This window comes from Oryzias latipes, chromosome 19 (assembly GCF_053564925.1).
Source record: "Oryzias latipes strain Hd-rR chromosome 19, Olatipes_Hd-rR_3.1".
Lineage (NCBI taxonomy): Eukaryota > Metazoa > Chordata > Actinopteri > Beloniformes > Adrianichthyidae > Oryzias > Oryzias latipes.
Window position 1 is genome coordinate 25355561 of NC_136255.1, and position 17511 is coordinate 25373071.

General features: G+C 49.6%; 1 protein-coding gene across 20 annotated transcripts in view; it reads right to left on the reverse strand.

Annotated features, from left to right (window-relative positions):
• Window positions 1–186: 186 nt before the first annotated feature.
• The window catches only part of tnrc6ba (trinucleotide repeat containing adaptor 6Ba), a 43606-nt gene continuing 26281 nt past the window's right edge, over window positions 187–17511 (reverse strand). For 3 of the 20 annotated variants that reach the window (XM_078937507.1, XM_078937495.1, XM_078937493.1), the window contains exons 3-23: window positions 16064–16153; window positions 15115–15136; window positions 12956–13390; window positions 10159–12867; window positions 9680–9841; window positions 8867–9063; window positions 8604–8708; window positions 8321–8524; window positions 8055–8174; window positions 7772–7897; window positions 5356–5526; window positions 5087–5206; window positions 4838–5018; window positions 4606–4743; window positions 4367–4516; window positions 4130–4270; window positions 3293–3385; window positions 2961–3167; window positions 2807–2874; window positions 2297–2436; window positions 187–2210 (exon numbers count right to left, since the gene is read on the reverse strand). In XM_078937507.1, coding sequence (XP_078793633.1) covers window positions 1676–2210; window positions 2297–2436; window positions 2807–2874; window positions 2961–3167; window positions 3293–3385; window positions 4130–4270; window positions 4367–4516; window positions 4606–4743; window positions 4838–5018; window positions 5087–5206; window positions 5356–5526; window positions 7772–7897; window positions 8055–8174; window positions 8321–8524; window positions 8604–8708; window positions 8867–9063; window positions 9680–9841; window positions 10159–12867; window positions 12956–13390; window positions 15115–15136; window positions 16064–16153 — 6114 coding nt within the window. In that variant the 3' untranslated portion in view covers window positions 187–1675. Of the gene's footprint in view, window positions 2211–2296; window positions 2437–2806; window positions 2875–2960; window positions 3168–3292; window positions 3386–4129; window positions 4271–4366; window positions 4517–4605; window positions 4744–4837; window positions 5019–5086; window positions 5207–5355; window positions 5527–7771; window positions 7898–8054; window positions 8175–8320; window positions 8525–8603; window positions 8709–8866; window positions 9064–9679; window positions 9842–10158; window positions 12868–12955; window positions 13391–15114; window positions 15137–16063; window positions 16154–17316; window positions 17484–17511 lie in introns of those variants that run through there. The other 17 variants (XM_078937491.1, XM_078937503.1, XM_078937496.1 and 14 more) reach the window with 15 other exon arrangements.

The following is a 17511-nucleotide window of genomic DNA, read 5'->3' on the forward strand; positions in this document are numbered from 1 at the left end:
TCTTAAGTCAGAAGCTGCATTTGAGCGTTCCTAACCCTGGAGGACTGCTGCTGACCTGTCATGACACGTTCCACATAACAGATCTGCAGCTGACAGAACCCAGAAAGGTTCTGCTTTCAACTCACTCATTTGGATTTGGATCACCGGATGTTTAGACTTAAAGGAAATGCAAGAAAACAAAAAAAGTCTTCAATTCAACCTTTATTATCTTGTTCTTTTCAGCTTTAAATTAACTTCCTCTTATTTCTGTAACATCTGAAATAAATGAAAACGTCCTGAACAGGAGTGATAATAAAGACCGACTTAATTTAAATGGATACATAACAAAAGGAAAAAACAACCAAAAACACAGTCAAACATTACAGGTAATGTCTTTAACGTGTCTGTAAAACACTGTTCCAGCTCAGCTTGGTATGGTAGGACGCGGCATCGGCTTCTTTTTCACACAAATGCCTTCAGTTGGTTTGCTTTGTCTTAAAAACAAAACGTCACTTTTTATTGCATTGGACAGGAAAACAAACAAACAAACAGGCAGAAAAGCTTAAAAATAACAAAATAGTGCCGACGTTTCTGAATTCGTTTTTCTCACATCCAGGCGCTCCCTTTCAGATGCGTTCACCTCCCTGACTGAGGCCCAAGAGCTCACGAGCAGGCACACACACACGCGCGCACACACACACACACACACACGTATGCAGACGCGCACACGTATGGAGACACAAACGTATGCACATGCATGCAGACGCACACATGGATGCAGACACACACGCCAGCTTCCGCCGCCAATCTCTTCTGGACACAAATGGAAAAAGAAACATTCAACGGTATAAGAACGGTCCAGATCTGCTCGTCTCGTCGTCCTCCTCTGGGCCGAAGGTGGGCTCCGCCTCTTTTGTGCTCACTCAGGCAGGTGGGGGAAGGGGGGGGGCGGGGCAGGATGGCGACAAACCGATAAGCGAGTTTCCACAAGGATGTATAACCAACGGGATTGAAAGGAAGAAGTGTTCATGGGAGGAGTTGCTTCATGTTTTTTCTCTTAAAACAGAACATCTGAACGCCAACAGGAAGTTACAGTTTCAGAATAAGAGCAGCGAGTGAGTGATGGTGGGGGTGGGGGGGCTACGGCCACAGCTCTTGTAAGATTTATCTCGCCGTTTCTCTGCTCGATGGAGGTCGGATTTTAGTGCAAGTTTGGCGTGTGACGTTTGATCTCTGTACACCCCGGTTCCCGTGGCGATGCGTCGGTACCTAGGAAAACACGCCGCCGTCAGGCGTCAGTAGTGTGGCCCAAACCTGCAGGCTCCCGCTCTGCTCCGACCTTCTGAACAGTGGAATGCAGAAAGCCGGCGGCGTGCTTGAGAGGGCTCAGTCTGCAAGAACGTGACAAGTTCTAGAAAAGAAAGCAGTGGCACATTAAAAACATGTCAGTGCACGCCTGAGGGATGCTGGGTAAAAAGACCGACGGCTCTCAGTCCAGTCCTAAAAGGTTAATGGACCCCCCCCCCCCCAGTCCCATTCAAGTTTCCCTGTCGTCTTCATTTAAAGTGGAGCGGTGAGCGTGCACGTGACCCGGAGAGCGCATGTGGCCGGTGTGTGGGGGTCGGTGTTGGACGCCCAGTGTACTTTTCCTTGGGTGTAAACGGATGATTTGGGGGGGTTGGGGGTGCCGTGTCAGTCAGATGGAGTCGGCCCCCCCGCCCAGCAGGTCCCCTGGCAGCAGGGAGGCGGGGCTCCCCATCTGGTGGCGGTCCTCGAGTGCTGGAGAGGCCCAGAGGTTGCTGGTGGGGTACGCCGTTGCGCCCATGCCGCCCCACAGTCCCTGCCGACCGGGCTCCACCGCCCCCGCCCCGCCGGCGCCGTTGGTGCTCCACTGGCTGAAGATCCCCAGCCCGGGCCCCTGGCCGGCCGGCGGGTCCAAAGAGCTGCCTGTGCTTTCAAGACTTTGCCATCCGGAGCTGGAAGACGCCCCGCCTGCAGTGGAGGAGGCCCCCTCCACTCCTCCCATGCTGCTACCTACTGCCCCGCCCCTCTCGCAGCCCCCTCCGTTACTGCTGGCCCCCGCAGCGGAGGCAGCGGTGGACCCGGGGCCCGCCGAGCTGCCTGCGGTTCCTCCGCTCCCCCCTCCTCCCGCCTGGGAATGTGCAATGTAGCGAGCCACGTCCTCCTCGCTGACGAACTCCGCCAGGATGGTGGTGTTACCCAGAACGCACCTGGAGGGAGGGCAGGGTTCACATCGTCAGCACATTCATGCGGCTCTTTCTACGGTTGAACGCCGCCTCACGGCAGATCCGCTTACATGTGAAGGGCGCTCCTGGCCTTCGAGGCCTCCTGCTTGGAGCCGTAGCGGATCAGAGCGGTTCCCTGGGTCAGGCCCAGGTGAAAGGTCAGCAGGGGCCCGTGCTGCATGCAGATGGTTCTCAGAGTGGAGCCATCGATCTGCAGAAGAGAACAGCAGTGAGGGATCCAGATCTGACAACAGAAACGATAAAACAGAAAGCAAGACACAAAAAAAACATTTTCCCGATGAACTGAGGCGGCAGAACCGGAACCAGAACAAACACTGTTCATGGCTTCGACCTTCATCACGAGTGATCTTCTGCATCTGCATGTTGTGTTTAAGTTCCTCTGATTATAGTCTGAGCTCATGAACAGGAAAACCGGCAGAAATCATCCAGCTTCTGCCTCAAAGCTGCAGAAACGTTTCTCTAAATCCTGACAGGACTTCATTGAGAAAGCGGAACTATAAGCTTTATTCTGAAAGGGACTTCCTGTGGCCTCTACAGAGGTCGGGTGGGCGGGTTTGTACCTGCGGCGTGAGGTTGCTGAGCACCAACCAGCAGCTGTCCCGAACGCTGCCGTCACTCCAGGTGGAGGCTGCAACACAAACCCACATCTCAGGCGTTTCGTCTTCAGACCCAAACCAGGTTCTGGTCTCAGAGAGGAAAAGGTGGGGGCCATACCGGCGGTGACGGCTCCACTTCCCCAGCCTCGGCCGGCTAAGCGGGGGGCTCCTCCCGACCACGGGGAGGACGACGGCTGCTTCTGACCCACCAGGCCTGGAGGTGGGCGGGACATCTGGGACTGGCTGCTGCTGCTGCGGCTGGCTTTCCAAGACTTGTGTCCGATTGGCTCCGGGGGCCAGCTCGTCTTATAATCTGTGTACTTTGCTGTGTGTGTGGGGGGGGGCAGATATATGTTAACACATCGAAAATAAAAGTTTTGACATTCATCTGTTCTTAACTGGCTTGTCAGATGTTTCTGAGGTTGCAGAAACAGCACTATGCTTAGAGACCTGGGTTGTGTGCATGGTTGAGGGGGCTGTCTGAGGCACTGTAGGGCCAGGCACCAGGTGAAGGCAGCAAGGTGTTCAGTGGAGGAGTGGAATCTGCCGGGGGAGAAAGAAAAAAAAAAAAGAAATCAATGCCAAGATGATCTTTAAGTCATCATTTCAAACAAACACTGCGTTCAGCATCTTCCACTTAAGCCCCTGACCGCCAGTTGGGAGCGGATCATACCAAGTACACAGAGTTTGTGTGGGTAAACACAGTTTGTAGGCGAGATCCAGCTGCAGAACTTAATGCATGTTTGTTGATGTGAAAAGTTTTACTATTATTAGGCAGCAGTGTCTAAGCGCGTGTGTAGGATAAGGAGGCGTGCAAGTGAGTTCTTTCATAAACCTGCTCTGGAGGCTCTGAGGGTCCGAAGGGGCGTTAACGTGCCTTAAAACCCGGTGCGCCTTTTGCATATGTCAAAGACGGAAAAATTCCCCGTAACTGAGACCACGTCCTATAACCCGGTGCACCCTATGGTCCTGAAAATACGGTATATGTTGAGACATGGAAACGAGGAGGGGGGAGAGTTCCTGCCTGATATTTGGAGGAGGAAGAGGAGTTGGAATAAGAGAGGAAGGGTCTCCATGTCAGACTATTTTAGCATCTAAAACATAAAAAAAGACCCTTTGAGTGATGTTGGAGGTTAAAATTGTTCTATAAAAAGGGGCAAAAGATTTCATTCATTAAAAGATATTTTAAAAGGTTTTAAGGTTCAGGCAGACCAGCTGTTGCCGTCACGGAGGACAGATCGACTCCTGAACTTAGAAGCCAGACTGTGTTTCCTCTCTAGCGCTCACCGGAGTTTTCCAATAACTGGTGCTCCGAATCGTTGAGTCCTGGAGAAGCTGCGTTTCCCATCATGCTCCCTGGGGTCATGTAGGGGTCGGATTCAGGGTCGACGCGGTCAATTCCTTTCCATGGCACACCAGGCTGGAACTCTACAACGGAAAAACCCATTCAAGTTTAAACAGATTCATCCAAAAATCAGAAAAAGCTACAACTTTGCCCCCCCATCATGACAAATCATCACCAACCGGGCGGCCAGCTCGGCGTGCTGCTCGGCTTGGAAGCCATCTTGTTGCCGGGGGTGCGATGCCAGCTGTCACTCAGCCCGTCAACCAGCCCGTCGTACTGGGAGTACGGCGAGCTCGCCTGCATCTTCATGTGGTGGGGGGCCATGGGACCTGGGAGGATGACGAAGACGTTGAAGCAGATGGATCTGACTCACATGAGACTCACATGAGACAAGAATGTTCTGGAAAACACGTCCCACCATTTTTATGATAGGCGTTTTCAGGTGATGAAGAGTCGGGGGAGCAGTTTCCTTCCATCATCCATTTAAAACGGGACTGCTGACCGCCCATCGAGCCCCCCAGGTCCAAACCTGGCAGGTTCACCCCTGGACCAAACCCTGTGCCACCAAAAACACACAAAAAAGGTGAAACTGTGCGACAAATGAAAGATTCGGGGTCAGACATGTAAAAAAGTAAATAAAGGGTTCGGACCGGAGTAGGGTCCGAGATTCTTTTGTTGCAGATCCGGCACCGAGCTGCCCAGGCCCGGATGTGGCAGGGGATCAAGCTTGGGTCCCAGACCATGGTGTGAAGGGGAGAGTTTGGAGCCGCTCAGCCCCCCCACCTGCTGCTGCTGCCTCTGCTGCTGCAGGACCGTCATGATCCTCGCCAACTGAGGAGACAGAACAGGAAGTGAGCTGCAGAACAGGGAAGGAGGACTCTGCGCCGGCGAGGCGGTACCTGAGGGTCGGTCTGCTGGCGGACGTTTGGGGGGAACTTCCTCTGGTTCTGCAGCAGCTGCTGCGGCGGCGGCTGCTGCTGCTGCTGCTGCTGCTGCTGCTGGAGAAGGAGCTGACAAGCCTCAATGAACACGGGCAGAAAAGCAGAAACAGATGCATTTTTAACACCTTTAGTGAAAACAAAAACTACAATATTGACCCAAACACAACAAAAAAGACACAAATCAGCTCATCACAGTGTGGATTGAAGGACAAAACGCTGCTCCTCACCAGCTGAAGCTGGATGTGAGGTGGGTAGATACTGCTGAGCATGGCGATGTGCTGAGGAGACAGCTGTGGGGGGAACACTCCTCCTCCCACTCCCGTCACTCCTCCCATGCCACCGACACCGCCCATGCTCCCGCTGGGAGGGGGCATCTGCTTCAGCACGGAGCCTGGCACCTGGAGACACGACAGGAGGCAACGGCAGCCTGTTCAGCAGGAGCATCGCCACAGTTTCCTGAGAGGATGTCAAGAGACGCCGAAAAGACCAAAACGCAGAGCCAGACTGCAGAAACAAAAGCCGACAGCTGCTAAAGCGCACGAAAAGACTGGAGGGTTCTAATGAAACCAGGTTTTTATAGCACATTTTCACAGTCGTACAGTCTTGGCTTTTCCTAAAAAATCTGATTCTGTTTGTTGCAAATAAACAAAAACTGCTCCAAAAACACATTTTCTACCATTTTTTAAATCTTCTCCAACATTGTAGAAACATTTCGTTTTCTTTATGAGTTTAAACACCAACCTAAGCCTTTCATAATGACCACAAATATACATTTTACACGTAAAAACTTGGTAACTAATCTGAAATGTGTCCGATTGAAATCAGATCAAATATTGTAATGTTTCGTATACTACTTCTTAACTTGTGTATTCTTGACACTGTGCTTTTTTAACGTAGTGGGTCCGTTTACTCCTTTTTTATTGATTGGACCGCGAGTCTGGAATAAACCATCTCAAATTTCTAATAAAGCATTAAATAATCCCCTTGGAGTGCTTTGTGGCAAAAATAAAAATGGCAGAAAGATGGAAGTTCAGCCCACATTTTAGTCTAACAAACGATGAATGTCTGCATTTCCCCCCCAAGAACCGACAATATTCAACATTTCCACCATTACCAAGTTGAGCAATTACCCGCATCCACTTTTATTCTGATCCATTTCTGATTTGTTAATGGGAACATTTCTAATAAAACAAATAAGAAAAGAAAATATCTATGCGTTCAATACATCATGTCTGATTGGGGATCAATAAATCAAATGGTACACAGAAAAAAAAAATGCCAGAAATACAAGAATCTACCCTAGTGGGTCTCCTCAAACCCAGTTTTCTAGTTCTCTGCACTATTTGCTGTGTTCAGTCAGTGTGAGGAAACACCTGAGTCAGTAAGACGTGCAGAGAGGACGATAAATCAGGAACAGTGGCAGACCTTGAGGATCAGGGTACTACGAAGTACTATGATCTATCATAGCGAGAGGAGGACCCGCTTCATTCTTGATGAACAAGTTCTATACGATCACAGAGCCGTGGTTCGGTCTCGTATGGATCTACTTTACTTAGAAACCATCTCTGGTTTGGAAAGTACTGACATCCAACCTTTAATCCATAAAAAAAAAGAAGTGCCTGAAATAGAATAAAGTGATTAAAGATTTATTTAGTGTCTGACGTGAAGCGAGTATTTTTAAACTCTTTAACAATCCTGCAGCAGTGACTCGGCCCCTCTCACTGCAGTCCTGGTTGCAGAAGTCCTGAGTAAAAACACCGCAGCAACAGATCTTCATTTGGAAACAAGTAATGATCATGAAAATGTAAAGGATTTGATGAACTCCTGATCTGCTACGTCTGCCAGTTTAACCCTGTAGCACTGGAGCCTTAGCGCTAGCGTCGACCATATTTGGACGCCCGTAACTCAGCCGCTCCCACAATTAATGTAATTCTGATGGTTTCTGAAGCGGAGAAAAGCAACACGCGCCGATATGTGGAAGTGCTGCACATCAGCGGAGAGCTGCTTTTCTGTACAGTAAAACCCAATAAATCATTAATTTTATGAATGACAACTATTTTTTTATTAGGAAGCAGCTGTTAGTTTGTCTGGAATCATAAGCGGTGAGTCAAAGCCCCGCCCCCTTTCTACCGCTTTTCTACCCGTTTGCTGTTTTCCCCTGCGTGCACCCCCCCCCCCCCTCCAGCGTGTGCTACACAGATGGAGCAACATATCATCATCAGACTCTGGGCGGCGTTAACAGCTGCAGACACGCCCCCTCCGCGCATTCACACTGCTGTCTTCCTTCTGCCCGCTCGTACTACCTGTCTGAACAACAGCCCCGCCCCCCGTGGACACAAATAGCCAGGCAGACCTCTCCTCTTCAGCAAGAATAGCGCAGTTAATTTCATCATTAATTAACGGGAAAATGACTGACTTGGTGAGTTAAATTTGGCAGATAACGTTTACATCTTGTGGGACACAAACACACACAAAATGTGATTTCTCCAGTACCGATAGCAGAACCGTGGAGGTCAGATCTTACAGATACTGCGGTCTTGAAGAATGTTGCCCCGGGGCTCGGTACCCATCCCTACCCCGAGCAGCCGTTACCGCACAGCCTCACGGCCTTTACCAGCTTTAAGTGAAGACAAAACCAAATACCTGAGGAGACAGGAACTGATGAGGCACTTGTGCTCGAATCCCTGGAGAATGATTGCTCGATGGTATAGTCGGCTGATGTCTGGACTGGGCCATCCCTCCTGAACTGCCGAAGATACTGGGAGCACCCTGCGGTTAGAAACACAACACTAACCGGTTAAGGAAGAGGCAACAGCGCACACGCCAACAGAAAAGAAAGTCAGGAAGCAGATCAAAGACAGTCCTGTAGGAACTCCACAACAGCCTCAGGAAAAGAACAGGACAGAAACAAGAGGAGTCGTCTTACTTGTCTAAAAGGAATAGAGTGGTTGAAGAGGGAATGGGGCTTGAAGACAGTGGGGGGCGAGTACAGAGAGCAGGGACCCTCCTCCCCAGGGCACCCATCCTGACTGAGCAAATGCAAGGTCTGTCACAATGACGGCCCAATTTGAGGAGTGGTGAAGGAGGGAGGACAATGCAGACGTGGACAGGTGGAAAAGGTAGAGAGACAACACTATAACAACGCGAGGACGTCAAAGGTAGACCAACGAGATGAAGGGCGGGATGCGTTACCTTGTCGTAGTACGGCCCAGCGTCCCCAGGTGAAGCCTCCTTAGACCCGGGAGGACGGTACATCCCGCCCCCTCCACCGCCTCTCCCTCCTTTCCTCAGGTCTCCGTTGTAATCATTCATTCCTCCCCTTTTCTCCATTTCCATCTTCTTCTCCTGAAGAGAACCTGGAGCCAGGTCCATGTTGGGGCTGCTGGGATCGTCGCTCTGTGGAGCAGAAAAGGCCGGAGCGTTTACAGCGATGCGCGGTTCCGTGTCGACCAACGCCAATCGAAAGAGGTTTTACCAGCAGCCCCATGTTAGAGAACTGTCTGTTGATGTGACTCATCCAGGAATCTCCTCCGGCGCTTTTCACGGGGCCCTGAGAGACGACGTCAGGAGACCAAAGACACTGAAGTCACAACAGAACTTCATGCACGTTTGCATTTAAAAAAAAACAACAACAACCACCAACAAGCAGATTGCCGTTTCATTTTCTCCACCAGAACAGCAGCTTCTAAGAATCGTCAATCCTATTTTCTAGTGTCTCTTTCACCAACAGTGACACACCTTGTTGCTGGGCTTCTTCCCCTGTTGGCTCTGTCCCCAGCCTCCATTGCTGCCCTGTCCCCAGGAGGAGCCGCTTCCCTGGGAGCCTGTGCTGTTCCACATGCCACCCGCATCCTCCTCGTCCTCCCAGCTGGCGTGGCGCGAGGCGTCCATCGAGCTCTCTTTGTCCCCCCAGCCATCTTGCATAGACTTTGAACCTGCAGTAGAGGGCAGACATATAAAACCCCACTTTTATGTTTTATTACTGCTGTCAATCAATCAAATCAATGAATCCCAATGTTTAACTCGGTCCATCCATGAGGGGAAGTGTAATTCATGTGCACAGAAAGTCAACAACTGTAAGGACTTTAGTCTGTAGCCGTTTATGTAGGAAGTTCCTTGTTTGAAGAGCCACACTGTTCTTTTGGCACTTTTCTGACATTGGGGAAAATATAAATTATGTTTGAAATTGCATTTATGAGCATTTGTTTGTTCAAATGGTTGATACAGGAGCAGACAAAAGAAATGCTGTAGGAAAAAGATCGTATTTGCGACAAAGAATACGTCGGGCGGGCCACAAGCTTCCTGCTCCGCCCCATTTTGATATATCCACTTGTAGACGATTCAAGATCCCACAACTCAGAGGCGGACTTCCAATGAACTCCTGCCGCTCTGCAGAAACTACGTCCTTAAAAACGACATGTTTTTGGGATTTTAGCTAAAAAACGAAAACTATAGGAGAGCCCTGGTTTTTATTAAGAATTCAGCGTCTGTGTTCACTAAACGTCCACCAAAGCAAATTTAACACCTCGATTATCGACTCTGCTTTCATACCGGATCTGACGGGGTTTGAGGGAGGGTTCCCCCAGCACTGGGTCTTCACTCCGGCTTCATCGGGGTCGCCCCAGCCGGATGGGGCGTCTGTCGGTTTTCCCCAAGCTGCTGTGCCATTGTCTACTGTAGGACTGGCAGGGGAAGGCCCCCAGCCCGGTGCATCTGCAGGTCCAAACGAACAAAATGAGGGGGAGAATTCTAGATTTATTTACAACAGGGACAGGTTTTCACTTTGGTTGATAAATTTGTGCAGCTGCCATCATAACAAATTGATCTGAAATGATCGGCGATTGCTTCCATCAATCAAAGGCTTTGATCAAGCAGCACTGATCATGTTTTCTCACTGAAAAATAGCCTGAAAAGCTACACTAAAGCTAAATGAATGACTAATGTAACGGGGAAAAGAAGCAAATACAAATATGTCGTTTTAAATCACCAAACAGAAACTAGGATGAGAACAGAAACGTCGGTGACGTTACCTCCCATCGCCGCTGCTGGCGGCCTGGCGGGCTGCTGCTGCTGCACAGCAGGTCCTGGTTGCTGCGGAGGCGGAGCCTGAACATGTGGTTGCTGGACACCAGAAGCACTGTTTTTGTCCCACAGGTTGACCGGCTTGTAATTGTAGTGGGTGGGGTCTCCCCACGCCGATGTGCCGTCATCGATGTCGTTCTTCCTGCTGATGGACTGAGGGGAAGGTTCCTCCCAGCCGCTTGGCTCGGATCCACCGGGGATTGGTTCCGAGGGCCAGCCCGAGCTTTGGTTGTGTGTCGTAACTTGGGAGAAGGGTTTTCTCCCGCCGCCCCCTTGGTCCATCGGTTGCTGATTGCGGGGCTGTGATTGTTGCTGTTGCAGTTGTGCCTGTAGGCCGGAGGCGGAGCCCGACTGGCTGTTTGGCATCTGGTGGATTTTGTTCACTCCACCTAAACCCGCGTGAGGTTTGGACCCCATGCCTCCAACCGAATCGACCCCACCGCCCCCCGTGCCCCAGTTTCTACGAGGAGCATTGTCATCCCAGCTACCCCACCCGCTCGCACCCGAGTCCCCACCTGAGTGTCCTCCATTCCTCCTCTCGTCCACCCACCCACCTCCGCCACTATTTGATTTGGACTCCTGCTCCATCCAGTCTTTACCTGATCCAACTTTTGGATCCGACCCCCACCCACCTCTTTCTCCATTCTCTACAGCTTCCTTCCACCCCCCAGTTCCCCTCTCCTGCTGGCCACCTCCCCAACCTCCACTCGCAGAGTCGCACTGTTGTCCAATTTCGCCCCACCCGCCTCCTTTTTCTCTTCTGCTTCTCCATTCCTCGTCTCCCCAGCCCTTGCCCCCATCGCCATTGCCTCCCACCCACTCCATCTGCTTCGCCTGCTGGCTCGGCCGGGCCACCATCCCCGACCCCATACCCGGCGCGGCGGTGGTCGCTGGCCCAGATTGTGTGCCGCCAAGATTTCTAATGCTTAAAGGTTGTTGGGGTCTCCCAGACAAGGAGGCTCCACTGCTGCTACTGTTGCTGCTGCTCTCCCATCCGTCTCCAGTAGACCCAGTAGAGGGAACCATGGAGGTACTGCCCCCAGGCCCCATAGAATCAGTGCTGGGGGTCCGAGGTCCACTTGAATATTGAGGACCACCACCAGAGGATGGATGTTTCAATGATGCTGAAGGAGTCCCGCCCCTGTTGGAGCCAGCTAAGTCCTCAACTTCCCAGGCGGTGTTTTGTCGGATCTGCGTCTGGCCCCACCCCGAGTTGGACAGGATGCGAGGGTCCAGGTCCGACCGGCTGAGCAGGTTCTGTAAGGCAGCTTCAGCATCAAGTGCTTGTCGGCGAGGACGACTGCTGTTGGGACCACTTCCACTTCTGGAATTACCACCGCTGGAGGAAGACCCTCCTCGCGTCCGCTGTCCCCCCGCCCCGTCCCCCCACTCCCCTGTTTCTCCCTCTCCTTTCTGATTGTCCCAGGCTGTGGTTTTAGTGGTAGTTGTTGAAGAGGAGGAGCAAGCTGCTGGGGGGTTGCCCCCCGTGCTTCCTCCACTACTGCTGCTTTTACTACTGCAGACCCCCCCTTCCTCGTGTCCTGCATTAGCTACACCAACGCTAGCAGAGTTCCCACCCCAATCGCTACCAGAAACCCCCCTCTCCCCTTCTACACCAGCTAACCCCCACCCTCCCTGAGATACCCCGGAGGTTTGACTACCATTGCCCCCATTTCCAGCACTGCCCCAAGCATTGACTGCACTTGTAGGGCTGGGGTATCCCCAACCTGAGGTCTCCTTGTCCCCTTGCCCACCCTCCCATCCATCAGTTCTCGAGGCACCCATTTTGGAGTTGGCTGCAGGGCAAGAAGGCTGGCCTCTCCAGGAAGAGGCAAGGCTGTCGTCATCCACACTAGCTCTGCCCCCTCCCAAGCCGTGGTCCGCTCCTCCAATACTTTCCCCCCCTGCACTTTTTGGTCCCGCTGCTTCATTGTCCCACTTTGATCCTCCCGCCTCTCTGTCTCTGGATTGCATTTGGTGAAGTTGGTGCTGATGGGCGCTTGACTGATTCACAGATATAGACGGATGAGCCCCGAGCACCCCAACTGCTCCCCCTCCCAGCCCCAAGGAGGCGGAGTTGTTGGCAGACCCTCCGGAGCCCTGATGATGGAAGGAAGTGGGACCTCCTTCCCCAGCAGCAGAGGGGCCATCCTGCTGCACCAAGGCAGGCCAGGCCGAAGGGTTGGCATTTGGACTGAAGTTGGCACCTGGAACCCCACTGTTGCCATCAACGGGGCCACTGGCATCGTGGCTCCCCAGCACAGCGGGGGCTTTGGAAAGTGAGGATGGCTGCTGTAGCAGAGGCCCAGCTGCAGCTACAGAACCTCCTCCAGTCGTCCCCCACGCCACGCCACTGGACGAGGGCATACATTCATTGGGCAAAGAGAATGAGGAGGTGGGAGAGGAGCGGCTGCCAGAGGCACTGGTGCTGTTCAGGGGCATTCCACCGATGCCGCTGTTTCCTCCGTCGCCGCCACCAATACTAGGCCACTCCTCTTCATCGTTGCCATCGACAATGACCTTCTCCCTGCCCTGAGAGGAGGCCTGACTGCCTGAGCTTGCCCCCCACATGGAATTTGCATAATTAGAACTTGTTGTAGAAGCAGCAACTGATGATGAGGTGAGGGCCATTGAGGAAGCAGCCATACCAGAATCTGCTGAAACAGAAAACCGAAATGAAATCCAAAATTATGCATGATGGGAAATTGGGAATCAAACCCTAGATGACTGGGAGAAAATGCTTACCTGAAGCAGCAGCCATGTTTGAATTTGCATTATCTCCTCCTCCCCCACCTCCCAGCAGCATGGAGGACAGCGGTGGCTGGCCCCTCTTCAGTAGCACTTTATGGTCCTGCTGGCAGCGGAATCGGGGCGGCACTTCTCTCGGCATGTAGCGCTGAGGCTGCTGAGTAGCCTGGCTTCCGCCTCCGCTACCTGCACTGCCGTTTCCGGCAGCCCCAGTGGTTCCGGAGGTGGAGGAAGAACTTGAGGTGGAGGGCTGTCCGTTGGCCACCGCCAGGCGCTTGGCATTGTTGCCGCCCTGTGATGGGGTGGCAGCACTGCCAGGGCCTAGGGTCGCTGGAGATGAAGAAGCAGAGGGATGAGGCCCAGGGCTGGGGGAGGCAGAGCTGCTCTGAGAGGCAGGAGATTGGGCAGTAGCTGGCTTTGTCAAGTCTGGCACTAGAGAAATGGATTAAAACAATAAAGTATGATTTTATCAAGAAGATAATGAGGAAATACCTACAGGTGGTTTTATTCCAAGATCCACTACATGTTCTAACTAGTCTAAAGGTTCAAACTAGTCTAAAGGTTTAAACTGAATGAAAATGAAGATTTTTCCCTTTAACGTCAATATGGATGCTAACAACCGGGTCGCTAACTTTAGCCATGTACAACTTTTAAGGTGTGATGGATAGATAATGCGTAAACTAGTATTTTTTAAATATAATATAAAAATTTTTTCATCTTCTGCCGTTGTATCCCTTTAGGGGTTACGGGGCTGCCGGTGCCTATCCTGGCCACTTGTGGGCGAAGGCAGGGGACACCCTGGACAGTCCGCCAGTCTGTCGCAGGGTTCATTCACTCTCACACCTAGGGACGATTTAGAGTTGCCAATTAACCGATGAACCGTTTTTGGACGGTGGGAGGAAGCCGGAGAGAACCCACACATGCACGGGGACAACATGCAAACTCCACACAGAAAGGTCCCCCATTGTTGTTCTGGCTCAGGTCCCCAAGCCGGGGGCTTTCTTGCTGTGAGGCAAGAGCGCTAACCACTGCGGCACCGTGAAGATGAATGAATGAATACAAACGTGTGTGAAACAATGGAGAGTCAGTCGCTGCATATTATTACACAGAGCAGCCTCTGCTACATGAGAACATCCGTCTGAATACATCCGTTTTGGGAGGAAGACTCCCGGCTTTGTCTGTAAACGGCGGCTTTATTTATTCTGTGAAGTCGAAGGCTCTTCTTCCGTTTCCTCACTGGCTCTTTTCTCCCCAAAGAAACTTTCTAAATACATTTAATTGTTTGGCTGTTGTCAGCATTAGGCTACTAACTTAGCAGAGCAGCCGCTTTAAGACGGATGAGGGGAACAGAATCTGGGAGTTTTTTCAAAATAAAACTGATATCTGTTATCGTATTTATTGGCTTTTTTTTCCTGTCTGGTACCAAGTGAGCCATGGAAAAGTACCGGTCCGTGGCCCGGGGGTTGGGGATCACTGTTTTAAAGGACACAGCAGCACTAAAGATGTGCTCATAAAAAACCTCAAGAGCTGCAACAGTTGTAGTCTTAAACACAGAAGCGAATTCTCTTCTCTAACCTCCAACGCCAAATAATTCCATTGGTTAGTTGAGTCGGGATGATTTAGCCCCTTTAAGGGAGGTTGTAGGCGCTGCCCTGATGAGACTCTGGGGGGGGGGGAATTTTAACACAATGACGGCGTTTGTCTTTTTAATGCTCATATTGATTTGTAAACTTGACTATAGAATTCGAAATTACAAAATGTATTTTCATGTTCAAAGCCTGAATTGCACCAACAGCCCCGCCCACAACTCTGAGCTAAATTATTGCTGCTCTGCAGAAAGTATGTCCTACAAAACAACACAGGTTTGTTGATTTTGACTAAAAACAGCTACTTAATAGAGAACACTATGAAAACAGATCAAAACACGATCAGGACTTTAAAGTAAAGCACAAACGATGTTCCGACTTTGCGATACATTCAGTAATGACACCTTTGTCTTATTTTTGAAAACATCACATTTACACAACACACACTGAAGCTGTGATGATTGTTGTGTTGCGAAATAAAAACCAAAATGATTGAAAGCAAACCAAAAAGAGCCAACTTTACCAAACACAGCAGAACAGAAAGCATGTAGGTCAATTAGAGCCGCTTACCTTTGTTTTTTTGTTCTGTAACCTAAAAAGAATCAAGAAACATGAATTTAATCAATTGTCATAACAGACAAGTACAGTCATAGATAAAAGCAAAAAGACAACCTACGGTTTCTAATTTGATGAGAAATTTAAATCAATGTGTGTCCTACAGATGATAGTAACAGTTTTAAAACTACACAAACCACAACAATAAAATACTTTTTTTGTTGCTAAAATAATAATAGTGAATCATAATGTTGCTCTTTTTTAAGTAGCAGCAGGATTTATGTTCTGTGGTCGTGTTTCTGTAGCTTGAACGGATCTAAAGCTCTAAAGTGGTTAAACTTGAACACCAAAGAGAAGGTATTTGAGGAGGAAAACCTCTTTCACTTTCATTTCAGATGGAAACGGGCTCTCCTGACTACAACTATGTGAAGCTTTGTCTGTACTTGTATTTAGTTTTCAATACAGTATAGGGCTACAACGCCATCAAAAACAGGAATAATGAACGCTAAATCTAAACGTAACCAAATTTCAGATAAAAGCTGCACTAAAACACAACGTAATTTCCTGCAGCAAATGCAAATAAATGGATCTTAAAATTTCCTAAACAGCTTCATAAATGTCTTGTGTTTTTTTCTACTTGAACAAACAAGATGACGTCATCTTAAACGTAGTTTGGATTTAATGGAAAACAACAAATGAAAATGTTAATTTCCCCTTATGATGTGCTGTATATATAAAGGATGTGTCTTTCCATAGATACAACTTTGATCAAACAGCCTCGTCCCACTAAAGGTGACTTAAATGTGGAACAAAATGTACAGTGTTGGGGAAAAAAAAGGTTCAAAGCACAAAACTTGTAGAACAAATCTCAGCTGTTGATGTTTTATCGATGTATTTTCTGAGGACCAACAAAATAATGTGTGCTTGGTTTGTGCTTTGCATAGAAAACGATGAAGAGACGCACCTTCTGAGAGGCTTCCCTTTTCCTTTTGTCGTCTTTTTTCCTTTTCTTGTCTTCCATGAACTGCTGCTCCTGACCCGATGCTCCTCTCTTCTAGAGGAAAAAACAAGTCAGTTCTGATCCGATATGAACCAATTTAACCGTCTTCTTCCTGTAATTATTACTACAACTTGCTAGAAAAACTAACAGTAAGATTACAGCAACTATGTTTATACAAAAGTAAAAAATGAATCAACTCATTTCACTCTTGGGTGGTGAAACTGTTAAAAATATAGATTTACAAGCCACACAAAGGAGTTGCTGGAGTGTTTCGGCCTTTTGTCTCGTTGTCAGAAAGAATGAACGGCATTTGGTTATGAAAACCATAACAATCCACAGCTTCCTGACACACCAGAGCAGGTGTTAAAATGCTGTGGGCCTCCAAAAAACCTGCAGAAAACTGCCTTTATCTGCAGTTACCTGCTGCACCAGGAAACTGGTATAGTTGGCAATAATTAACACGTCAAATGACTGAGCTAATAGTTGAAAAAGCAGCCCCAGGTCTGGTTACGGATGAGCAGATTGTTTAAATTCTTGGGGTTTAGTGCGCTGGTGGTGAGCTCATTTTTTTGGTTTCGTTTTTTTTGCTAAAGCTCCCTTCAGCGTTGCCAGTCTGTCAGAAAACAAACCCATAGTGAGTCATAAAGTCTGCAGGCTGAGATGTTCAAACTGGATGCTAGCTAAACTGCAGCTTATGATGAGGCCAAACACCTGAAAGGCTCAAATCAAACCGGAAAGACGCACTTCAGTATAAAAAACAGGCCGATTAAAAGTTTTTTACCCCACAAAATTCAGGGCAATGGGCTAAAAATCAACCTTTACACCTGATCCAGTTGATTCTCATCTAGCAAAACTAGCAGCCCCGATGCTAATTTTAAGGAGTGGTGTTTTTTTTTTTTTTAGCTAGCCTCGTCCTTCCCGAAATAAAGTATCCACAGATACATCAGGAACAGCCAGGTTAAAGCCGGCACACTGGATGCAAGAAATGTTCGGTGTCGGTTCCGAACAGAAAGCGCATTAATTTAAGGCCGGATGCTCAGCTATGCTAAAGCCACAGATGCTACACCTATTAGCCACATGAGCTAAGTTACCCAACTGACAGCTGCTACAGGTTACCAGCACTAACCGGGTTAACGAGCACGCTAGCATGACCACAGGACGTCTTTCTGTGTGCACACACATGATCCACAACACCCGAAAGATTCGCGGTTACCCACCTCAGGAATCACATATGAAGGTGCGCTAGCGTCCTAGCTAGCTTAGCTTAAAGTGCTTCAGTGCGATTTTTTCCTTTTTTTAAATTTTTGAGGCATTCGTCGAGGCTACGAGGAACAACGACGCCTGAGCAGTGAGCCGAGCCAGTGGCAGGGCTTTGGGAGAATCCGGTACAGCACGGACGTACGACCGTGACG